General features: G+C 41.5%; 1 protein-coding gene across 3 annotated transcripts; it reads right to left on the bottom strand.

Moving 5' to 3' along the window:
• Positions 1 to 906: 906 nt before the first annotated feature.
• On the bottom strand, positions 907 to 25,772 carry HMMR (hyaluronan mediated motility receptor). 3 transcript variants are annotated; one of them, XM_084637686.1, is made up of 18 exons: positions 25,666 to 25,772; positions 22,119 to 22,241; positions 21,174 to 21,262; positions 20,196 to 20,246; positions 19,099 to 19,287; positions 17,232 to 17,318; positions 15,090 to 15,190; positions 13,304 to 13,378; positions 11,842 to 12,020; positions 9,648 to 9,796; positions 9,169 to 9,383; positions 7,374 to 7,490; positions 5,401 to 5,559; positions 3,789 to 3,941; positions 3,549 to 3,648; positions 3,211 to 3,387; positions 2,482 to 2,644; positions 907 to 1,979 (listed from the first exon to the last, which is right to left on the bottom strand). In XM_084637686.1, exons 3-18 carry the CDS (start codon positions 21,255 to 21,257, stop codon positions 1,960 to 1,962), a joined length of 2,019 nt encoding a protein of 672 aa, XP_084493812.1. In that variant the 5' UTR covers positions 21,258 to 21,262; positions 22,119 to 22,241; positions 25,666 to 25,772; the 3' UTR covers positions 907 to 1,959. The 3 variants fall into 3 exon arrangements, with proteins under 3 accessions (XP_084493812.1, XP_084493810.1, XP_084493811.1); XM_084637684.1 differs by having other exon boundaries at positions 25,592 to 25,736; XM_084637685.1 differs by lacking the exon at positions 22,119 to 22,241 and having other exon boundaries at positions 25,592 to 25,771.
• Positions 25,773 to 25,825: the final 53 nt, after the last annotated feature.

The following is a 25,825-nucleotide window of genomic DNA, read 5'->3' as shown; positions in this document are numbered from 1 at the left end:
ATGACTTGTAAGAAGGCAAGAGTTTGGTTCAGGAAGGGTGCATTTGCTCCCACACTACATTTGTGCATTTGGGGGGGGAAGACTCTGCATTAGACCCCCCCGCCCCAAAAAAAAACAAACCCCAAACAGACATTCCTCACACCAAACAGTGCTTCTTTGCTTTAGGGTGGACTGTACAAAAAGTTATAATCTTTCCCTGAGCTTCTCCCAGATCATAGAATTTTGATATGAGATTGTGCTGTCAGGCAAGTTTTTGACGAGGTGAAATTTGTCTAGAAAAAGATAAGTTTACCCCTACTGGCCCCCACAAGTCCCTTGTGGAAAATTTCACCTCATATTGAATTGAGTATGTAACTTAGCATTATACTCTCTAATAACCCTTACAGTCATACAGGTACAGGCAGTAATAGAGGGCATAGCTAGCTTAAGAAGGGGTGGGGGGCGTCGGCAAAGGGAAGAGAGAGACTGCCCCACCCAGCCCAGAAGTCTTGTCAGAAAAACAAAAACAAACAACAAGTTAGATTTCTTTGTGTGACAAAATAAATGTTAATGGCACCAGTCTTAGAGAACAAGTGGACAACTTAACAAGACTAAGGGTATGTCTACACTACTGGCTGGAATGGTGGGCAGTGATTGATCCAACGGGGTCAATTTATCGCATCTAGTCTAGTCCCCCACCCCCGAGCACTCCCCCATCGACTCCTGTACTCCACTATTGCAAGAGGCACAGGCGGAGTTGACTGGGGAGTGGCAGCAGTCAACTCACCATAATAAAGACACTGTGGTGAGTAGGTCTAAGTACATCGACTTCAGCCATGTTATTCACATAGCTGAAGTTGCTTAACTTAGTTTGTTCCCCCACCCCGCAAGTGTTGACCAGGGCTAAGATTTAGGACTTCAGACCAATTCATTAAAACCATTTTTATTCAAACCAAAAAAACCTTATACATATTTACCAGTATAACATTTTAACAAAGCACGTGTATTGTCTTTCTATACTGCCAGTGTCTAAACCTTATATAATGAAACCCCTACTTATGCAGTGAACATCTTCCATCCAATGAAGACCAGCTGCCTTGTTTTCCCCATGTGTTGAGTTTGTGCAAACAGCTAGATAAAAGTGAAGTGTTAACTGCATAAGAGCCCAGTGAGTTTAGCATTCGTTAAAGGTCACTGACATACCTGGATATGAAAGCCCATCAGGATGTAGGGGCACAGGCAGGCAAACAAAATTCTCAGTCTGTCTGTGCCAATCTTGACCAGAGACTTCTACAGCAATATGTTTTAGTCACTAACCTCTAAGACTGTCAGTTAGAATGTCAACTGTGGTTTAAGGGGGCATGGACCCGGCTAGGAAATCAACTTTGCAACCTGAATTTCACATCTATTCTGTGGTGTAGGGAGTCACATGTGAAACCAGACAAATGACTGATCTCACAAAACATTCCTTCCATCAGTAAGCACACGTGAACAAACAGTGAAAAAGTTTAGCTTAATGTACAAGAATCATGTGCAGTTAACCTAAATAAAAAGCTTTATTTCTTGAATTAAAATTAAATACTTGTTACTTTGTTTAACTTGTTACCGGTTGTACTAAATGGCCATAGACATGGACAGATTTTTAAGTCTGCTTTTGGTATTTTGTTCTCTTCAGTTGAGACACAGTTTAAATATACTAGGAAGTGACATGCCAAATATTTCCCTGGGTCCCAGTGTGAAGCAGGCTTTGACCAGGGAACCTTTACAGTGCAGAGTCATCCATTGCCTGCTGGGTAATAGGTTATAAACCTAGCATTGTTCTTTAAAAATATGAAAGAAAGCCTTTCCCTTAAGGGCTCTTACTAGACCCATCATTGTGCAACCTTGATCTTATAATGTACATATGGTCCCTTGAATCTTCTAAGCAGCACTTCGCTTTTCCCAGCAAGTTAACAGGCTCCTCTTGAAACCAAGAGCAGGTCAGCACTTGTCCCTGTTGCCTGCAATAGAAAAGCTGCTGTAAACTTCTTGTAAATGCTTCTACGACTGTAGATAAACAAAAAGTAACTCAAAAAGGTCACATTACCTAAGACATTATTAATTCCTGCAACCAAGTTCCGGTTCTGCATTTCCCCAATATGGAATGGGTAGTTTATATAATGTGAAGTCTTGTTTTGACTATATTGGAGGGATAATTGCAGGCAAGTGTGGACACTTACCCATGATCTGAACCATTGATACTCAGAGCTCAGTGATTCAGGAGCCAAATTAGCGATCAATGTTACCCAAAGAAGCCACAATAGTGTGAATTCATGGTTTCAGTTACTACTTTTTATATATACATTTTTCCCCTCACAGCAAAATGAGTGACTCGGTATTATTTTTTCCAACCACAATTGGTTAACAATTAAATCAGTGTTTTAATATGTGCTGGAAAGCCACAGGAGACCCATGCGAGCCTCAATTTGAGGATCACTGACCTGAACACACACCCCAACTTACCTTCTTTTAAAGGAGTCTTGGGAGCAACATTTTCCTTGCTATCATGTTGGAAAGCTTTAGAAGAATCAAAGCGCCTGATGCCCTGAATTTCATGCAGTTGCTCCTGAAGCTCTCTCTGTGCTTGTTTTTCCTTAGCTACCTGAGCACGGAGTTTTGAAACCTCCTGAAGTAGGAAACCATCACTTTAGTATAAGTCTGAGGTCACCACATTGTGAAGGAAGCAGGTATGAGACAGTTATGTTAAAATATGTTAAAGAACACTAGCCAAGAGAAGTCTGTAAAAACTGAAAGTTAAAGTTCCCAGACATCCAAAATCTATTACTTACATCTGACTCAAGAGCATGGCATTCTTGAAGCCCTCAAGTCTATTAGCGTCTCATAGCACCAATCAACCTCCCCTGCTTTCTTTGCAAGGCTCTAGCCAATGTGGCAATATGGATCTTGGGATCCATTTCTATTAGGTCTAGCAAGAGGAAAAGCTGAGAGATTTGTCCTCTCACAATTACCTGGTTTGTAAACATTAAACACTAGCCCAGATGTTGATGCCTAGAGCTGAAGCAGCTCAGTCCAACTCCAGGCTAGAGAGAAAGCTGTCCCAGATGATTTCAGTGTTAAACTTCAAATACATTTCAGATGTTTAGTGTCAGCATATAGATAGTTTCTTAAACTAAGGTGATGTTGCTTACTGGTTGGACATAATACATGCATTAGACACGTCAGTTGACAAACCTGTTTGAGCTGGGCATTCTCATCTTTCAGCTTCATAACATGTTTGATTTTCTGCCTCTGATTCTGATGACCCAGTAGCTTAGCATATGCATCACTTAATTTGTTCAGCTCTTCTTGGGCTACACCATGTTCATTCATGAGAGCATTCTTCTCTGCCTCAAATGCATCCAGTTGTTGCTGAAAGAGAGTTTGAGTAGATCTTTCAGTGGCATTGTAATATCTTCCAAGTTAACGCCAACTCTTAATAATTGAGTGTTGACCCACAGTGATGAATCTTAAATTTCGAGGTGCTGCTTTAAAAAAAAAAGAAAAAAGAAGTGTTTAGCACAGAGACTAACCTGAAAAGGCTTAGTTTTGTTGTGCAAGTCTTCATAGAGAGTGCGCCAGGTTTGTATCTCTTCTTTGAAGCCAGCAGCCACCTTTTCATCTACAGTTTTCCTGAACAGAAATACAAGCACAGTTTCTTAAAATATAAAGATTTTTAAACATCATGCGTTTGCAAAGGAAGCTTTTAAAAACCACTCAGTCTAGTCTTAGATGTATTCCCATTATTATGCTAGTCAGAGATCTGAAGTCACCTTGATCTTTCAACTTCAAGCTGTTTCTTGAAGTCTTCAGTTTGCTCTTCCAGTTTTGCCTGAAGTTTAGTTATCTGTGCTATGCAGGATTCCTTGGTTCTCCTTATTTCTGCTTCTTTTAGTGCTAGCTTTGTTTGGGCATCTAGAAGCATCCTAGGGAAGGGAAAAAAAACAACAAAACAAAACGTTATTTCTTCATGAAATATTTGGAGAATTTCAAATTTAATCAGTAGTAAGCAAAGCTTGCAGCATTCCAGCTACTATACTTACAGAAAGAATGGTTAGACTGAAACAGCAAGGTTTTCACTGGCAATGTTGCATAAGGCAGCCAACAGAGCGATTGTAAGGGGCTATCATCAGATTAAGCCTACAATATTTGTAATGTTTCAGTAGTTCAGACAGTATCCCTTTCTGTGCAAGGAAAGCTTCTGTAAAACCTATTGTTGATCTATCCAATGAGGACTGTTTTGGCACATTAAATTAACTCAAGGTATTTATGTCTTATTCCAGTAGTTGTCCGACACAAAAACAGTTGGACACAATTTTGGGTGTCTCTAGTAATGGATTACCCACTCAAGCTACGTCTCATACCAACAGATCTGCAAAGCTAAACTAAACAGGTGCGATTGAACAGTTAATATAAGCAGAAGCTTAGACTCCGAAGAAGAGCCCTTAAGTAAATCCAGCAGGAATTGTTCACTTTTGTCTCCTTCAGCATTTCAAGGTGGTGTGAACTTCAAAGTGTTTTAATGAAGCTATTTGTGAGATTCTAAACTGAACAGTTAGTGACTTCTGTAAGTCGCTATTTATCCAAGCTACAAACTTCACTGTACACAGAAGGAAAAAAAAAAAAAAAAAAAAAATCCGTTGGATGTCAAGAGGCCAACTGCTCTTTTATAATCTTACCAAAGACTTTTAAAATGCTACTTCATTCACTGGTAATCTTGTGGTTTACTAGACATATCTTGTTGTAGTCTTAAATACTGGAGATAAAAGGTTAAATAAAAGTGAACTTGTGACAGCTTTCAAGACAGTTAAATACCAGTGTAGTGTATCTTGACGTCCTAGATTAAAGAGCAAGAGAAAGTTGGGTAGCACAGATTAGTCACAAAATGTTTTACCTGGATGGACTTTAAGGCAGGCATCTTGAGGGACGAACCCCAGAATTGCAGAATTAGAGCTGTGAGATTTAGGTCGTAGAAGGCATTTGGAGAAGTAGTAAGTAGGGGTAGAAAGAGAGAAGTCTGGAAGTTCCCTTTTCAGTGTAGCCAACAGCAAGAAGATTTTGGGTGACAAGCATTTACATACAATGGAATAGATTGATAGTCCAATTAACCAAGTTATGATGAGGGATTTTAAGTGTGTCACTGGGGGACCAGGGATTGTCCTTAGCTATCCAACTAAATTGAGTCACCTCCCACCCTGCAGTGCATATACTGGTGGATTTTGCACAGCAACCTCTCAATGCCCTGCAGCTGAAGGTCTATTCATCCAACAACGAGTAACAGTTCATAACACTAGTTGTACTGGAAAAATATTCCATATGGTCTGGCCATAGGCATGTCAGAGATGCCCCCCAACCACTTTAAGGAATAATCAGATGGTCCATTACCTTGCATATTCCTCTTTTGCCTTGTCTTTAGCATGTTCCAGCTCCTGGAGTTGCTGTTGTGTATCCTGACCTGCTTTTCTCAGCTCAACTAGTTTCTCCTGTAGAGAAGAATTGTCCAGTTGGAGACATGCCATTTCTTCAGTCATAGATCCCTTGTAACTAGAAGGAAAAAGGTTTAGAATCTGTTACTTAAATGATAATCTTCATTTTGCAGTGTTCAGTCCTTTTGAAGACAGTAACAATCCACCATAAGTTTGATGCAAGTTGTATTTGAGATCCCCATTACAGAAGCGTAGAAGTGTAGAGCCAGGTGCTTCAAGTGGTCATCTAATCAATTCTGCCTCAGCATGCAGATGAAGTATTTCAAGACCATCTGTGAAAAGGTGTGTCTAATCTGTTAGAGACCTCCAATGACAGGGACTTGACAACCTCCTGTTTCAGTGCTTAACTATCCTTATACAGTTAGAACTTTCCTATTATCTAACCTAAGTCTCCCTTCCTACAGATTAGGACAAGAAGCAATCGGCTTAATGTCAGTTGATTGGAGAACAAATCACTTACTTCTTTATGACAGCCCTTAACATATGAGATGATTTATCAGGTTCTCCCTCAACCTTCTCTTCTAGACTAAAGAGTATTTAAAGGAAAAAAAAAAACACACACAAAAAAACAAACAAACACACAACACGCTATACCTTTCCTAATAGGTCAGGTGTTTTAAATTTTATCATTTGTCCACATATTTCCTAATGTGGGGTGCACAGAATTGGAAAGACTCCAGCTAAGGTCTCATCAGTTCCGAGTAGAGTGGAACAGTTATCTCCCATGTCTTACATATAAGACTGTGAATACATCCCAGAAGGACATGACCCATTTTTGCAACAGCATCACATTGTTGACTCTTATTTCATTTGTGATCCATTATAGCCCCAAACCTTTTTCTACAGTATTACTGCCTAGCTAGTTCCCCCCCCCCCCATCTCTTCGTTGTGCATTGATTTTTCCTTTCCAAGTGTAGTACTTTGCACCAATCTTTATTGAATTGCATCTTGTTGAATTCTGACCAATTCTCAATTTGTCAAGGTTGTTTTGAATTCTAATCCTGCCCTCCAAAGTGTTTGCAACCCTCCCAGTGTGGTGCAATCCGCAAGTTTTAGAACCATACTCCAAGTCATTAATGGCACATCAAATATAGGTTTACAGATACCTACTGGAGTGCCCAAATTATAAGCAGAGTCTGCAATCCTGTTGAGATTGTACCAAAACTTCAAGATTCAATTCAATTAGTACAGATGACCAAATACAAAAAACCCTCTCCATTTCTGTCAGAAGTCACCAATGGGTCAGACATAACTCTCTGAATGCCCTTTTGTATGGCAAACAGTTACTCATTGTTTTAAAAGTTAGGAAAGTACTGGCAGACAAGCAAAGTGTTTTTAAAACTGGTAGTGGATACAGAAATAGCAAAGAGTTTAAAAGTACAAGATTACCAGTTCAATTTTAAAATACTTTGCAACATCATGTGTAGTTTCCAGGGATTAAAACAACAGTATCCCTTATTGGAGAACAGCTTGTGATCAGAAATTTAGCTATCATAATATTCAGCTGGATCTTAACAGAAAGTTAAGCTGCACTTGTCAATCCAAATAGTCCTACTGTAGTTTTGGTTTCAGGAATGGGAATATCATTTGGAAAGTGTCCCACTAACATTAATAGTGTTGGGTTACAAGTGTATGGCACGTGTCATGTACACAAGAAGTTGAGTGAAAGATTTAAAGCCCACATAGGTGCTGACTCCATGGGTGCTCCAGGGCTAGAACATCCATGGGGGGGCAGATGCTCAGCACTCTCTGGTCACCTGTTTGGCACCAGGCAGAGCGGGTGGGGCACCTACCTGGAAAAAGTGAAAGTCTGAGCCTGTGAAAGCACACTTACCGATATCTCCCTCCAGCATCTAGAGTAAATTTGCATACCTTTCAAATTCAGCGACATTTTCTCCAAGTTTACGCAGCGTGTTGCTGTGCTCTTCTTGCATCTGAAGAATAGCTTTACTGTGTGTTTCATTGGTTCTCTCCAACTCAGCATTCTTCCTGAAAATAGATTTTAATATTCTATTCTTGAGTCCAAATCTTGGTATTGGTCTAGGACAAACAGCCGTGGTTGTGCTTCCTGTTACCTCTGATCCAAACCAGTATATTTCTTTCCTCAAGACCACTTTCAAGAGTTAAACATTACACTGCCTAGCGGGTTTGATTTTACAAAATTTCCTTTCCCCAGAGCTTTAATTTCAGTTGTCTCTGTAGGTTGGGATTTTTACCATGGAAGTAGAAGGAATTTGAGTTCAGGTGGGAGGAAGAAGAGCTGCATGTAAGGCGCTTAGACCAATTAATCTCAACTCTGAGATTAAAACAAACTGTTTCTTCCCTGGTCCTCCCAGCATGTCTTCTTGGGATAGTTTAATTTCTCCAGAACCCTAAAGTCAATGTTATCCAGTTGGGCTAGAGTATTCTAGATTTTAAATCTTCATATGGAACAGAAATAGCTCTTTAGAGCTAGCAGGTTTAATAAGAGCTTAAATAGAGTACATTTGTGCACAACACCTTGCTTTATGTACTTTTTCATGATTCTGAATCAGTAAACTGTCTAGCAGTTCATAAATTACATCTAATTCTGAGATTAGACACCCTAATGTTGGATAGAAAAATAAAAATAGTAATTGATTTAACACCTTTGCTACAGGGTTAGCTGCTGTTCAACCAGTGTTTTTAACCTAACACTTCAGTCCTTAAGTTGCTGAGCAACTTGGTGTCCTTATAACTAAGGCCCTATCAAATTCATGGCCATTTTGGTCAATTTCACAATCATAGGATTTTACAAATAGATTTAAATAGCTGAATCATGACATTTTACTGAAAATTTCAGTGTTGTAATTGTAGGGGTCCTGACCCAAAAAGGGAGTTATGGGGGAGGGGATGGGGGTCACAATGTTATTGCAGGTGGGATGCGATACTGCTATAGGCAGTTGTGCTGCCACCTTCAGAGATGGGCAAATGGAAAGTAGTGGCTGCTGGTTGGGAGCCCAGATCTCAAGGCTCAGTCGCTGCCAGCAGCACAACTGCCATGGGGAGGAGGGATAGTGCAGTGTTTTGAGCATTGGCCTGCTAAACCCAGGGTTGTGAGTTCAATCCTTGAGGGGGCCACTTAGGGATCTGGGGCAAAAATTGGGGATTGGTCCTGCTTTGAGCAGGGGGTTGGACTAGATGACCTCCTGAGGTCCCTTCCAACCCTGATAGTCTATGAACTGCCACTCTCTGGCTGTCCAGCTCTGAAGGCAGCACAGAAGTAAGGGTGGCAATACCACAATTCCCCCCTAAAATGACCTTGCGCCTGCCCTCCTGCAACTCCCTTTTTGGGACAGTACCCCCCCCCCCATTTGAGAAACATTGGTATCCCCTGAATCTGTACAGTATAGGGTAAAAGCACACAAAAAAAGGACCAGATTTCACAGTCCCACATTTTTCATGGCTGTAGATTTGGTAGGGCCTTATAACAGATACAATTGAGTTGTTAAAATTTAAGAGCTGCTTTTTGAAAATACTGCATTAGATCCAATTGCTATAGAAAAATGAGCTGGTGGCCACTGGTCAATTTAGTCCTGTGTATTCTAGTGAGAATTTTTTTTTTTTTTTTTTTAAACTAAACCTGGGTTTGGCATTTGTATTTCCAAATTCATTACAAGCAACAGTTAGAGTTACTCTTTTCACAAACCCTTTCAGCTTTGCTTCCATCTGTGCTAGCTCTTCAGCTCGGGACTTGTTCTCTTGTTCCAAGCGCTTTACCAGCTTATCAGCCTTTTCTTCCTTAATATGCAGTTTATCCAACTCATCCATAGCTTCTTCCAGTTCTTCCTCCAAAAGGAGCCTCTCATTTTTCATCTCTTCTTGAAACTCTAGCAGCTTTTGATACATGGAAGTGGAAAGTTCCTGCAGGCACAAACACATAGCTATTAGTACAAAGGAGTTTTGTTTAAGTTTACACAGTGATCTTAGTTTTCATGAACAAGATTAAGGGCTTGTGTACATGAGGTTGACTAGCTAACAGCTATTCTACTATAGCTACGCCAGTCCGTTTCCTCTGTGTAAACAAGCCCTTACTCATCAATACATTCACAATGGGTTTAATCTAAACCAGAGCAAGAATTCAATAGCATTTGCTATGGGAGTAGATCAAGTCTGTATTTCGTTTACCTTCTCTTGTTGCAGCTGAGAACAGATCTCCTCCTGTTTCTGCTGAAGTTTTTGGTGTTCTTGCTCCTCTAGGAGGAGTCTCTTTTTCAAGCTTTCTATTTCAGCATTCATACTTTGCTCTTTTTCTCTGTTCTCCATTAAGAGTTTCTCTATGGAAGAGAAAGTTGCCAATATAAAAAAAGCTTTGAGGACAGAATAATTAAGATCTGTGCCCTACAGTACATTATGGTGCTAATAAGCGATGGTCACGTAAACACCACCCTATACTGGAAACCTACTGACCGCTATTCCTACCTACATGCCTCCAGCTTTCACCCAGGCCACACCACACACTCCATTGTCTACAGCCAAGCTCTACGATACAACCGCATTTGCTCCAACTCCTCAGACAGAGACAAAACACCTACAAGATCTCTATCAAGTGTTCTTACAACTACAATACCCACCTGCTGAAGTGAAGAAACAGATTGACAGAGCCAGAAGAGTACCCAGAAGTCACCTACTACAGAATAGGCCCAGCAAAGAAAATAACAGAACGCCAGTAGCCATCACCTTCAGCCCCCAACTAAAACCTCTCCAACGCATCATCAAGGATCTACAATCTATCCTGAAGGATGATCCATCACTCACAGATCTTGGGAGACAGGCCAGTCCTTGCTTACAGACGGCCCCCCAACCTGAAGCAAATACTCACCAGCAACCATACAACAGAACCACTAACCCAGAAACCTATCCTTGCAACAAAGCCCGTTGCCAACTGTGTCCACATATCTATTCAGGGGACACCATCATAGGGCCTAATCACATCAGCCACACTATCAGAGGCTCATTCACCTGCACATCTACAATGTGATATATGCCATCATGTGCCAGCAATGCCCCTCTGCCATGTACATTGGTCACACTGGACAGTCTCTACATAAAAAAATAAATGGACACAAATCAGAAGTCAAGAATTATAACATTCAAAAACCAGTCAGAGAACACTTCAGTCTCTTTGGTCACTTGATTACAGACCTAAAAGTTTCAATTCTTCAAACAAAAAAAAAAAAAAACAAAACTTCAAAAACAGACTCCAACAAGAGACTGCTGAATTGGAATTAATTTGCAAACTGGATACAATTATCTTAGGCTTGAATAGAGACTAGGAGCGGATGGGTCATTACACAAAGTAAAACTATTTCCCCTTGTTTATTCCTCCCCACACTGTGCCTCAGACACTCTTGTCAACTGCTGGAAATGGCCCACCTTGATTATCACTACAAAGGTGTCCCCACCCCCCCCAGGCTCTCCTGCTAGTAATAGCTCATCTTAAGTGATCACTTTAGTTACAGTGTGTATGGTAACACCCATTGTTTCATGTCCTCTATGTATATAAATCTCCCCACTGTATTTTCCACTGAATGCATCCGATGAAGTGAGCTGTAGCTCATGAAAGCTTATGCTCAAATAAAATGGTTAGTTTAAGGTGCCACAAGTACTCCTTTTCTTTCTACAGTACACTGTGGTGCTCCATCTTCACTTTAAAAAAAAAAAAAAAAAAAAAAAAAAAGAGAGACACACACACACCCCTTTCCCACAACTTGGTGAGCTGCTGAGTTTATCATATGAACATTCTTCCATCCTAGGTGACAAGAGCAAACATTAAGACTTTACCTCCCTTAGCATCAAAGGAAGTGGGGCAGGACGAAGCATAACCCTCTCCCAGAACAGCTACTGGGGATTAGAGAGGGGTGTGCAGAGATGAGAGTCACTTAGTGGAGTCAAGAGCCAGAAGATACCACGGTATGCAGCAGTGAATTGTGACAATGCAATGCTGCACTGCTGCCTGGAGAATGGCTTACACCCCATTAGCCACCATATTAGAATATGGAACTAGAACCAAAGTGATTTTTCAAGTGGAATCATACTTACCCTGGAATTTCCAGAGTGTAAACTAACTGGTTCAGACAACTCCCCATTCCCACCCCACCCCCATCTGCTGCTGGGTGAAGTTTTTAGTATTTGTTAGTAACAATACTTCTGACTAGAATCTGGGATAATAGGTAAAGAAGCAGATCAGTGTAACTACATACCACAGTTTTGACTTGGGACACACTAGCTGACATTTCAACAGAATCATGTTACATAAGGTCTAAATGAAATCAGTTTGGACATGGGCCCAGAGACTCAGCCCATAGGCTATAACAATTACCTTTTTCTTGTTCAAGCAACTGACACCTTTCATTAAGCTCTTTGATTAGTTTAGATAGCTCTTCTTCTTTTGTTGTAAAACAATCTTTCAAGGCCACAATGTCCTGGTCCTTTTGTGCCAGTATCTGCTCCATATGGAGAAGATCTAGTTTGTACTTCTCTATCTGTTCTGCAACTCCACTAAGAAAAAAAATCCAGAATTACATTTTGCTTAATTTTATATTTGTTTTGTCACAATTTTCACCAACATAATCCCCATGTAACATTGAGGTCCCAAGTATCTAAACAGGACTTGGGAAAGATTCCTTTCTAGGTGGAAGAGCTCAGGACAGGATCTATATTAATGGGCAATGATGGAGATCAGATCTTTATAGTTCACCTTTCAAAGTGGAAGCTGCATTAGAGAGTTAACTTGTACTGAAGATTGGTTGTGTTAACTAAAAGACTCAGATCATTCCTCCTATGGAAAAATATTCATGAAGACTCCTATGAAATTCTCTGAGTGCCCCCCAACCCCAGCCACTTGGACTGGTTGGGGGTTTGCCCTTCTCCAGAGAGAAGTGGAAACCAGTCTCAGATTTATGCAGGAACTGCACAGATCCAAGCAAGTCACAATGTCCGACTTACTGCATGAAGATACAAGGCTCTGCTTAAGCACCCCCCCACCCGCACCGTGCATCTTTGTATCTCTCTGCACCCCTTTAAGGGGCAGGGTGGATTTCCAACAAAGAAAGTGCTACAGAAATTTACTGCAGCCCAATTCCACACTAATTGTACATATGCCTTCTCTATATTGCAATCTGCAATACACTTAGCTGTCCCATTGATCTTGGAAGACATATGTATTGAAGGTATGTCTACACAACTGATGTTAAAGAGCTGCTGTGGCTGTGTAGTGCTGAAACTTTCCCTCGCGGAAGTAGTTTTATTACAGCACTGACTACCAGGGCTGCAAAAAACCAAAACATACCTTCCACGAGAGGAATAGCTCCCACGCTGTAGCACTGTCTACACTGCCACTTTACAGCACTGACATTTGCATCGCTCCGGGGGTTGTTTTTTCACACCCCTGAGCGAAGAAAGTTTTGGCACTGTAAGTGGCAGTGTAGACCAGGCCTAAGATGGAAAATCCAGCATATTAAAAAAATGAAAACAAAAACAAAAAAACCCACCACACTCTGCATAGACAGTGTTGACCAGACAGTTTGTACATAGTAGTGTAGAAAGCTACTTCCATAGAGAGGTGAAACCTTGCTCAAAACTTTCAAGAGTCAAGCTAATGTGAAGGTTTTAAATTTAAGAAATGGACTAGAGATTTCTCCCCACCTATAGAAAGGGAAGAGTCATAATACTGATGTTGGTACAATTCAAATTAGAAATACCACTAAAGGCTTGATCAAGCCCCTACAACTAAAAGACTAAGTGACACTTGATTTGTCAAATCTAAAATAGAGACTTGTTACCTGAGTTCTGTAATATATTCCAAGAGTTTCTCAGTGTCAGACTTTTCTTCAACCTTGTCTCTCTCAGTAGCAGTTCTAAAAATAAGACATTTAGATGCTGCACTTAACATGACAGTTCTAAAACCAGATACTCAAGAAGAGCAGCACAGAGCTAGAGGTTAATAAGTAGCTGCCTGCAGACAACTAACAGACATTCTGCATTCATCTGTGGATTGCTAGTATTAAGGCATCTAATCATGCACCAGAAGACACCTAGACGACAAGTAATTCAGTACTACACAATAGGAAATGAGAGTTGCATTTCAGTAGATTTTGCATTGTCAATTTCAAATACGAATGTTCAGCCATTCACATATATGTGGGAAGGAACAAACAAACTTTAAGGAGAGCTAATGCTAACTCACAGAATAAGTTAATTCAATCTCTTCCATACCCAGCCTAGGGGCTCTCTGTCCTACAGTCTGGGAAGGAGGTGGCAGGAGATGCCGAGGTCCTGCCTAGTCAGTGACTGCTGCTTCTGGTAGAAGTGAGAAAATGGTATTAGGGATCTGAAAAATCAAGAAGATTTTTCTGCCCATCTGTGATGTTCATGATTAGGGACACCAGTTGTACGACAACCAGGTAGCCTTCTTCAAAAGGCTGAAGCCTCTCTCATGTCCTGGCCACATTAACAAGTCAACATACTGAGGTCTCTCATGACTAGTTGCATTCCTCAGGAACTGTTAGCTCTAAGTTTACCAGTAGAATCATCACCACCAGTTTCATGAATTTTACTTTTATTATCAAACTCAAAGTGCAATGTTAGTAGTCAAATGACTGAGCTGAGACATTGAAAAGTGTACAAACCATATTTAGTATAATGCTTGAGCTCAGGGTGGTATGGGTCACACTTGAGATTCATTTTGAAGTGTGCACTGATATAGAGAAGCAGTAGCCTGCACAGTGAGGTGAAGAACACTGGTTGCTGACTGGCTTCAGGGTAGAATTTGAGGTGATGGCTGGGGCCTGCCTCTCTGCCCTTGTGATACACCACCTCAACTTGAGGCACTTGATTTGCAGTCTTTAGAAGCCAACTTTTTCTTACATAGAAAGGCATTCTCCACAATGGGTATTACAGCAAGTTGGAGGGGGAATAGCTGGACCTTCAGGTCAGAAATTCTCACAACACCCTCGTGAGGGAGAGAAGTGTTGTTCCCCATTTTGTAGTTGGAGAATGGAGGCATAAGTTTCACTGAAGAGTCTACAGCTGGGTCAGGAACTGAATCCAGATCGCTTGAGTCCTAGTCCAGTGCCTTATCCTCTAAACTATCCTTCTTACCATATTATACATGCTAGTTCACCTGAGTGTTGGGCAACTGGTTACCTACAGTACACCAATAGCTCAAGCTGATACAAAAGAAATTAAAGTCTTGCAGGATGCAATCCCTTCTTTTTGCTATGGAATGGAAGTCACCCAAGGTTGACTGATTTTAATTGCAGTCACAACTGGAGTACTAGAGGAGCTATTTTGTCTGCTACAAATAGATGCTAAGGGGTAGTGTCATATACTAGGCACCTCTTACAACCCCTATACTGGATTTGCAGGGTGACTTTATTAGTTTCCTCCTACACCAGATTCCAATCCACTGGCAAGCTCCTGTCAACTCCCTGTTTTCAGTACTTCTCTTCTCCTTAGCATCTGAGGGCACTCATTTAAATTTGCCATATGTTACACACTTACAGTTAAGTATAAGCAACAATGAAAGAGTTGGTAATTTACACCAGAGGTAATTCCTCTGTTACTTACAGTTTTTCTTCCAGCTGTGCTACTTTTCCTTTGGAATGCACTAGATTCCTCTGGACTGCCTGCAGCTTCATTTCCATGTCTTCCTGTTTAGCAAGGACATTCTTTGAAGAGAAAAAACAAAGTCATTAGTTAATAGCTATAGCAGTTTCACAAGCATAAAAATACAGCCAGCAAGTTATATTCCTACAATGCATCGTGGCAGGCTTATTTATCCAGGGTAGTTTGCTACCATAAATCAGCATTTACTATTGGTACAGCCCAGTGCAGTTGGAGTCAGATTATGACTTTGGAATTCAAGATGAATATGAAGTGAGAACATATATCAGGAAGGTATATTAAAGGCAGCGATTTTTACAGAATTAAATGACACTATTTTGTTTTCTTTCTGGAGGCAGTGGAGTCTAAACACATAATTGGATTGTGATCCTGTATGATTGAAGATAACCATTTGTATTGCTGTTATACAGTTGCAACAAATCTTATACAAAGTGTATCATGTAAGCGGTCAATGGAAAAGTTACAATTTGTCAAGAACGATTATTCTGGTTAAATCCATGCATCACTGTATCTGAAGTTACAGATCTATATTTGTATCTCAAACATGTATTGTATGCCTTGGTGACACCTCCAAGCTAGATTTATATCAGGGCTAGCCAACTATGTGTTGGTGGCCCATTAAGGCCTGCCTCTTCAGTGGCTCACAATGGGCCATTGAATGGGCCTTTCCTGTGGTTGCAGGGGTGGGCAAACTTTGTGAATAGAAATTGTATGGGAGACCATGAATACTCACAAAATCGGGGTTTGGTCTGCAGGAGGGTGCTTTGCGACAGAGGGATTCAGAGGGTGGGAGGGGAAATCAGGGCTGGGGCAGGGCCAGGAATGAGAGGTTTGGAGAGTGCTCTGGATGGAGTTTGAGGGGTTTGGAGGGGGTGGGGAAGATAGAAGATCAGGGCTGGGGTAGGGGATTGGGGCATGTGGGGAGGCTCAGGGGTGCAGGCTCCAGGCAGTGGTTACGTCCAGCGGCTCCCGGAAGCAGTGACATGTCCCTTCTCCGGCTACTATACAGATGCACGGCCAGGCAGCTCTGCACCCTGCCGCTTTTGCGGGCACCGCCCCTGCAGCTCCCATTGGCCGGGAACCATCCAAAGTGACAACTATCACCAGCAGGAGAGTGAATTTGTGTGTGGGGGGGTGGAGGGTGAGAAAACCTGGATTTGTGCTGGAAATGGCCCACCTGATGATCACTTTAGATAAGCTATTACCAGCAGGACAGTGGGGTGGGAGGAGGTATTGGTTCATATTCTCTCTGTATATATAAAGTCTGCTGCAGTTTCCACGATATGCATCTGATGAAGTGAGCTGTAGCTCACGAAAGCTTATGCTCTAATAAATTGGTTAGTCTCTAAGGTGCCACAAGTACTCCTTTTCTTTTAGCCATTCAATAACTTCTTTTTTTAATAAATTTTTTTTTAGTTAGCCAATCCTTAGTAAGCTGACAGTGTGATAGCTGGGTAAGATCTGAGATACTTACATATTGACCAGGGGTGTCTGATCTTTCAGGATTAGTAGAACCTCACATATAATGAATTGGGTTTTTCCAGTAACCTCTCACTGTACTAGACTGGTTTGTCTGGATGGGAAACCAATGGCTGGAATAATTAAGAGGGACTGTGTTTGGCTTTTTGGTAGTCAGTGTGGTGCTACAGAAGCTCTTTTGATAGGGATTTGGTGAATCTAATTAAAAAGGATAAACCACTACACTTTTGGTTAATGTCTACCCTGTCTCTTGCAGTCTGCCCCAAGTGTGGCATTCTCAGTGTGGTCCATCCCAGGCACATTGATGTTGTGACATCAAAGGATTTCTAGGAGCTTCATTATCTGGTTTCTGCTCTTGTCTTTGCTGTAGATTTGCAGTGCAAACTTGAAGTCATTTGAGTCCTTTGGCTCACTCCACCATTCTGTTAAATGGGAAGAATAGCTACTTCTGACAGTGGAGTTGGAAGAACCCATTATTTGCAAGTTGATTTGTAATTAAAGGCATTTAAATTGCAAGCTACAATGTAGAAATGCTAGTACCCTGCTTCTAATTCTGGAAGAGATTCAAGTTCCTGTCTTATGAGCAATTTCATTATAGTAATTTACCTTATTCTTTGCCTCCATCTTGTTCCTGAGCTTCATTAACTCCATGCATAGACTGCTCATTTTTTTCTGTGTGCCATCTTCAGAAAACTTAAAGAACCAGAAAGTTTAACACAGAATTAGCCCTACACAGAAGAGCAATTCACATATTCATTTAATAAGGGCCTTCCCTGACACTTAATCTCCCCCCCACTTAATCCTGCCTCCAAAAGAAGATATCTGCATTTCTTACCAGACTTAAGGGAAGCACTTGTAAATTGACTTTGCTTAAATTGCAAAGTGCACAAGCCAAGGCAAATGTACATTGAAAAAGCATATTTGTGGCTTTAGACTCTTAAATTATAAAGTTTTACAGCAGGGGTTGGTAATCTTTGAGAAGTAGCATTCATTAATTTAAGTTTTTACAGGGGCCTCCTGACAGAACCCCAGACTGGCAGCGGGCTGAGTGGGGTCCCAGACTGGCAGCGTGGGTGCCAGACAGAACCCCAGACCGGCAGCAGGCTGAGCAGCTCAGACTGCTGCCAGTCTGGTGTTCCATCTGGCACCTGTGCTGTCGGTCTGGGGTCCTGGCTGCTGGCCCCGCTCAGCCTGCTGCAGGCCTGGATGGCCAGGACCCCAGATTAGCAATGCATTGAGCCGCTCAGCCCGCTGCCAGTCTGGGGTTCCATCTGCCAGCTGGGGTCTGGCCGCTGGCCCCACTCAGCCCGTTGCCGGCCCAGGGTTCCGTCCATCCAGGCCGGCAGCGGCCAGGACCCAGGCTGGCAGCAGAGTGCCACTAAAAATCAGCTTGCGTGCTGCCTTTGGCGCACATGCTGCAGGTTGCTGACTCTGTTCTACAGTATCCACTACTGAAGTGTTGCAATGTAGCATAAGAGAAGTGTTGTAAAAGTTTCACTCTATTTAACTGAATCAGAGTTATGAATTTAACACAGTATAATAGGTCCCATTGCTGGTGAGGGCAGGAACCTGAAGGGTTGAAGTTAGAGCCCTAGAAACTTACTATACCCAAAATGTTTCTACACAAGCCACTAATAATTTCCACTGAAAGTTTACCATTTGCTTATGCATAAATTCTAGTTGCACCTTAGAATCAACAGCAGAATTGAACTTGTTACCTGTCAAGTCTAACCAGTTTGATCAAAAGAACTCAGCCACACAAGTACACACTTAATATGGGACTTTAGTCGGAGGGTAGGATATGCCTCAGTTGCTTATGTCAAGGTAATTAAAGCTAGTAGGTAAAATCCTGGCCCTACTGAAGTCAGTGGCAAAGTTTCCATAGACTTCAATGGGGACAGAATTTCACCCATTTATCTTTAACCTTCTTCCACCTATGAACTCTTTGTCAGTGTCCTCCAAAGCAACAAACAATCACAAAAAAACACTTTCCTTGCACAGCATCTTGGTTGCTAGTTTAGCAGGAAATTTACCTTTCCTCTCTTATGCACTACATTGGTACAACTCACACAGGCACAAGAGGAGAGGACATTTTGCAGACAGTAACACCAAGCGTCCCTGTCTACCCAGCAGTATTACTTCAACTTTGTTATAACATAATTTGTTCCACATTACAGTGAGAAAGTGTGAAAGACAACAGTGCAACTAAAGTTTAAATTGCCATATAAATTTACAAATACAGCCTAGTACTCCATTCACACAAGCCTGAGCATTAGCCCTACTGGTCAACCTACCAACCCCAATCTAACGGATTAGGTCCAGTCTTTTTTCTTAATTGTATCCAAAAAAGCCCCCAAAACATTAACTTTATTGCTTGTGAACAAGCTTGCAGATGTTACCTGCACAGAAAATGACAAAAACCATAGCAAGTCTCTGCTAACTTGATTAAGGGGATCCAATTCCAGACAAATACCTTTGATTTTAGAAATTCATTAGTTCTTGTTAATTCAAGAAGCTGTTTTTCCAAGGAAGCAACATTTGCTGAGAGAGAGGTTTTCTCCCTGACTGCTGCAGTTAGTTTTGCTTCAGACTTCATGAAATCCTCCTCTAGAGCCTGGAGTCTTTTATCTTGCTCTCCACGTTCTCTCACTAATGCACGAATCTAGAGGAAACATGTTGTTTGAATATTTATTACACTTCTCCAATTTCTAAAAAAAACCCACCCAAAAACATACAGCCATCCCCTGCCAAGTTCGGTTTGAGTGATGCTCATTGTTCTCCTGTGAAGACAGATTATCCTTAGTTATAAATAACTTTCAACTGTTGGAAAGGACATGTGAGTTACTACAGAAAATCTTTACCTGCCATTAAGTTTAGTGGATTTTGTATCCTTAGCATATCATCTGGCTACTTTACCCTACTCAGTTTATTTCAACTGGGGTGCAAGTCAGTAATGTCATGTCTTCTCTAATTTGCCGTGTGGGCAAAGCTGGCCCTCTGGACTGAGGGGTGGAAAGACACTTATGACAACATCACACCCTTAACATCCGAGCGAAGTTTTACATGAAGCCAAAATATAGTTTTGGTGGTGAAAGGGAGAAGTTTAACATCCCCAAACTTGAAGTTTGTATCTTAATTCCAAAGCTAAAACTTCAGCAGGTGATTATTACGTAGAACAATACCCCACCATTTGACTAGGAAAAAAAAAAAAATCAGTATCTAAAAGCAGGATTCAGTTTTCTCATATTCATTCTGAGATATTTTCCCCAGAGTTTATTGCCAGCCTAGAAGATTCAGGTGACTGCATTAATGGAATAAGCATGTTATAAGAACCTATACAGAATAGGCAACACTTAAATCAAGATGTCCTAGTTTTATATACTGACAAACCCAGTAGTTAGGACATGGTTATTTTGATAAAATTTTGCTTTGGTCATTATACAGAGCTATTCATAAGATTCTTTGACTGTCAGGTTACATATTTTGTAAGGAATTAAAATTACTAGCTAACATGTGAAGCCAATAGTGGTCACATTATTTAAAAAAATCCAAAAAGACATCTGTTCATACCTCTTTCTCAAGCATCTTTTGTTTTTTCAGTTCTTTCATGATGGTTGTATCCTTTAGATAGGAAAAAAAAATCATGTAAGGGTTACACATTTTCATACCTAAGAGCACAAAAACTAAGTACTAACAGGTATTCAGTTAAAGCTGGTTATTCCATTGCAGGGTTTCTTGAAAATTACAGATTAAAAAACTGCCACTATGAGATGCATGATATTGGGCTATTTGAACTTATGTAAATCAATATAAAATTCCTTATGATTATCATACAATACTGAAAACATGACATTGAAGTTGTGTTAGCAAGACTTCCTAATACTTCACAAGCACTTCATTTACTAGCCCATGGTTTTGTTTTAAACAAACCCCCCTTGCAATCCTGCATTGAATCCCCTCCTCCCTCAAAATTACAATATATTTAAATTGACTTTCACACACACTAAGTGGTTCTACCCCTACTGTTCACAGGACATCACTGAGGGAGTCTCTCCCTACCCAAACATCCTTGGCATTTGGGACCCTCAACCTCTTACGTCCCCATATCTGAGCTTTCTGCTTTTCACTTTATTCTATGGGGAAGGCAGAAGAGGCTCAATAGCTACTGAGTTCCTCACTCCTCTCTCTCCACACTCTAAACAGAAAGAGTAGCACTTGAACGGTCTATTCCCTACCTCTCTCTTCTCAGGAAAAAGCTGTCACCTCTCCAGTCACAGACAGAGTTTCTATTGATCCTGAGCAAGTGGATTATTCCAGGTCTGCCTAAGTTACATTCCATTTAAAAGGGAAAAATGGGACTTCCTTCTTAGTCCCTATAGGACCTGAGCACAAGAATGGGCCTTGAAATAAACCCAATTGTCCTACTGAATGGTTCAAAATTTAGAGAATGCATTGTTTTAAATACCTGAGTTCAGAGTAGACTAAATTATAGGTTTGCTCAAAATTAACAGCATGGATATAGCTATACCAGAGACAGAAGAGTCTTACTGTTGATCCCAGAGATTTAAGTCTTCTTGCAGTTCGGGGCAAGCAGTCATTCGTTTCACTATTCAAATTTGGTTGACTTTCCATTTCCCCTGTGGAGACAAAATTTCACCATACTAATGGGTAAAGATTGACTAACTGTTTTTGTGGAAAGACTACATTTAATAGAGTCTTTGATCTTTGTTAGAATGCCAACCTCAAATCCCAAGGTTTGATAAAAAACCCAACAAACACTATCTTCTATGCCTGGCACTGTACAAGAGTTAGATGGACACCAATGGAAACTGAATAGACTATGAATTGATGAACTTACCACCGGTCCTGAGACATACACTCAGGAAGTGAAATATTGCCACTTTATAGGTTATGGTATCTCCTAAATTGCAGTGTGAAGGAGAAACCGACTACGTAGGGAGGTGGATGGAATGCATGAAGTAAATGGGGAAGAAAAAAAAAGTCCCTAATGTTTCAATGAAAATAATGCAGTATTACTGGGAGGAGGGAAATTCAGATAAGCATACTTTTCAAATTGCTGGCAGCCTTTTAAAATAGAAGCAGGTAGTCAATGAACCAATGTGAAGCAGAAGCAAAAGCAAAGCACAGACCATAATCTCAAGCACTGAGAAAGCAAACTGAAGCAGCAGCATATCAGCACCAAAGCCATGTTTACACTACAGTGGCAAAAGGGCTACAGCTGTGCTGATGGAAGAAGTTTTTCCCATGTATGTAGTTAATCTACCTCTTGAAGAGGTAGAAGCTAGGTCAACAGAAGACTTCTTTTGGGTCTACACAGGGTTAGGCTGACCTTACTATGATGCTTAGGATGCAACATTTTTCCAGCAGCCCTGAACAATGTAACTAGGTTGATCTATTTTTTAAGTATAGACTAGGTGATAGTTTCAGCACTGCAAGTTCTTTTAAACTTTTTAAATTTGTAGGACTACTTACCTTTCTGCTTTCTCAACTGTTGAGATTTCTGCTTTCTAAAGCGTTGGGATTTGTCAAAGGACACAGGTCCCTTCAATGCCTCTGAAGATTTGAGCTCATAGAACCCTGGTGATGGGGCATAAGCTAGAAATGAGGGAATGAGATGTTCAGCACAGGAGATTACACTAGTTATGAAAATCTGGAAGAAGACAGTTATATTTATGGATTGATTGCCATCAAGCAGTTCAGACCTATATTTCATCTCCCAGTTTTTAATCTGCACAAGAGATATCCAAATAAGAGAGCAGAAGATGGACGTCATTTGTCCAAGTAAACTCTACTGCTGATATGATCTGCAGTAGAGTTATGTCCATAGCAAAGCATTCTTACCTGTTTGTGCATGGACCACCACCATAAACTAGATTTGTGGTGTGTTCTAAATACCGCAGAAAGATTTAAAAATTAGTTCATTAAAGTCCATTCAAGTAGTTATTGGAAACACATGAGCAATTAGAAGGCAATCTTGTTCCTTTAAGACTGGATCAACATTTCAGCACTTTTATTGGCACAAACTTTTAAAAGGTAGTCTTCCACTTTAAAAGGGAGGCTCGTTTTGAACTCCACCATTTTTCACTTCCTAACACTAGACGATGCTGCCAAGTGTGTAATTTTAAAAAAAAACTGCTTCCAAAAAAAGTGTCTTTGAAGAGAAACAGGAAAGATAGGAGAACACACTGGCATGGATTCATCATTGCTCTTACACTTACCTGACCTCAGTGATCTTCGGGTATGACAAGCTAATTTAAGCATCTCTGTCAACTTGTTTCAGTTTCCAAGACTGATTTACTGGCACAGAGGTCAGGGATTGAATGGATATGAATTACCACCCTCTGATCTCTCCAAATATATGTTGGTGGGACTGCATACAGCTGCAGTCACTGATAAATATCTATTGTGAAAGGAAGTTCTTAGTGAATGTCTTAAAGCTCTGTATTAAACTCACAGGTTAGGATTTTGTGGGGATAATCTTTGCTTTTTTATATCTTGTATTAAGGCTTTAAAAAAAACCCCCAAAACAACAACAACAAAAAAACAAAACCACATCTAACTTGGTGCCCTTTTATTAGTGAGTGGCCTGTATCTGTAGTCCCATTTCAAGAAGAAATTAGATTCCACTCTAAAAGGAGGATTGGACAGTTACAGTGACCTTTGGTTGACTGGAAAAAGTTAGTCAGTAATATTCAGTGCTAATGACACATTACTGCAAGTGCCTCTGCTTCATGACAAGCACTAAGAAGCCAAAAAGTAGAGATGGAAGAACTGCTGTCCTTGGACGGCCATGATCTACAAAACAAGTTCTTAAATTATTTCCATAGTTTAGACCACCTCCTCTCCCACATGTTATAACATTTGTGGCAAATGTAACAGCTGCCTACAGGAGATGGAAGGGCATTTTAGCAATTTTTTTTTTTTTTTTTTTTTAAAAAGCCACCACCATGTGACTTGCCAGCTGATTCAAGGAACATAGTCTGGGAACCACACATATACATTAAGTACACATGGAGTATCTTGATATTGAAAAAAGAATGCAATGGAATTGGTGGAAAAATCAGAATGGTTTTCACAAGACACTCGTGCCACTGTAGAACTCTAGGAATCCTACCCACAAGGCTAGTTGTACCAGCCCATTAGAGGAATACTCAGGTTATTTATGTCCTAAAGTTTAGGATTTATTAGTCTGTTTCATAGAGATTAAGGCCAGAAAGGACCACAGATCATCTGCCTAACCTCTTGTTTATCTCAAGACATAACATTTCATATACCCCTGTATTGAGACTAATGACTTTAGACCAAAGCAATTTAGTCCTCAGGAGATGAAACAGTTGTGTGCCAGAGGAAGAGAACGAGAGAGAGATACCACCAATGCCTGGAAATTGATTAGGTGAGACATGCCCAGATGATCCTAGCTACCAAACCATGCCCCAAAGTGCAGAGGAAAACCTCCAGACCAAAATATTCCTGTCTTTTTTAAAAGATCTCCTGATCAGTTAGACCCTGAGCATATGACCAAAACATACCAGCCAGGCATCTAAGAAATAATTCTTTGCACTGTCTCGGAGTACCAGTTCACTCTGGCCACAGATAGTGACAGGACACCAGACAAATTTATGGCTTCGGGGGGGGGGGGAGGGGGAGGGAGAAGAGAATGGGAAGAAGAGCAGCTGTGCCAGTTATACAGTAGGGAAAAATTCTCTCCAGATCCCCGCAGGCAACTAGCCGAAGTATGAGAGTTGATTAGTAGAGCCGCAAGGGAGGAAATCCTGTTCTCTCCTTGAAGTGGATGAAAAGTGGGATTTGTAGATTCAGATTTCAAGGCCAAGAAGGGACCACTAAGACCTCCCCAGCATACAGACAATAGAATTTATCCAAGCAACTGGATTAAAGCATATATTTTTAGAAAGATCTCAAACAAAGCTCAATAGAAGAAGCATAATCTTCTCAGGTTTCAGAGTAGCAGCTGTGTTAGTCTGTATCTGCAAAAAGAACAGGAGTACTTGTGGCACCTTAGAGACTAACAAATTTATTTGAGCATAAAGCTTTCGTGAGCAACAGCTCACTTTGTCCGATGAAGTGAAATGTAGCTCACAAAAGCTTATGCTCAAATACATTTGTTAGTCTCTAAGGTGCCACAAGTACTCCTTTTCTTTTTGCGGATATTTACAGTGTAACTACAGGAGTCCTTGTCAAGTACGCTTGTGACATACCCACATGCTACACTGAGTTCCCTATACAAGGCATAAATAGGGCCATTTACATTCCAGCGAAGAGAACAGAGCAGCCCTAGGAAGAAGTTGCGCAGTTAGGCCAAGTCCTAATGCATGCAATTTCATGGCTCACAGTCCAGAAGATGTGGATAAGAAGGTGCACCTTAATTCATAAGCACAACCTTACTGAAATAAATCTGCTGTATTAGTGGTCACAAAAATCCAAGAATAGCATTGTTGACCTGAGACCCCTTCAAGCAGACGTTTTAGCGTCGCAGGCAGCCAGAACAAGGGCTGTAGGCCCGGGACAGCTGCCCCCCTGGATGCTAGCACTCAGGGGGCTTAGCACCCCATTTCCTCCGGCGCTACACCAACGCCGGCCTTCAGGGGTTGATCGGGTAGTTAATCAAGGCACAAAGGCCCGCAAGCCTGGGAGCCTACCAGCGCCTCAGGGATGAGAGAAACCTTAACTCAGCATCACTCAGCCCGCCGGAGCAGGGGGAGGCCTCAGGGACACCATCAAGCCCAGCCGCCCCACCCCCCAATCGCCTCCCCTGCGAGGCCACAGAGCACCCTTAACCCTCCTACTCGGGCTGGTGCACCCTCCCCAGAAGGGCCACTGGACGCCCCGGCTACCCGGGCTAGCGACTGCACACCGCACTGCCAGGTCCGCCCTCAAGCTGCCCAGGGCGCCACCAGGCCCGGAGCGCGGGCCCCACGCACGCTCACCAGCGGCCTCGTTAAAGCGCTTGAGAGGAGCCTTAAGGAAGGCCATGGCTGCACACGCCGCTACAGCCACTCACACTCCCAGAGACCACTCTCCGCTTCAGATTCAAACTGCCAACCGCCTTCTTAACTCGCCCCCAACAGCCAATCACAGAACACCGCCTGCAAGCCTGTAGAGACAGCCAGCCAGTCACAGCCTCTGCCTGGAGCATGCGCACCAGATCCCACGGGAAACCA

The sequence above is a fragment of the Lepidochelys olivacea genome, assembly GCF_965140295.1.
Source record: "Lepidochelys olivacea isolate rLepOli2 genome assembly, chromosome: 8".
Classification (NCBI taxonomy): Eukaryota; Metazoa; Chordata; order Testudines; family Cheloniidae; genus Lepidochelys; species Lepidochelys olivacea.
This window is presented reverse-complemented; position numbering and strand designations above follow the sequence as displayed.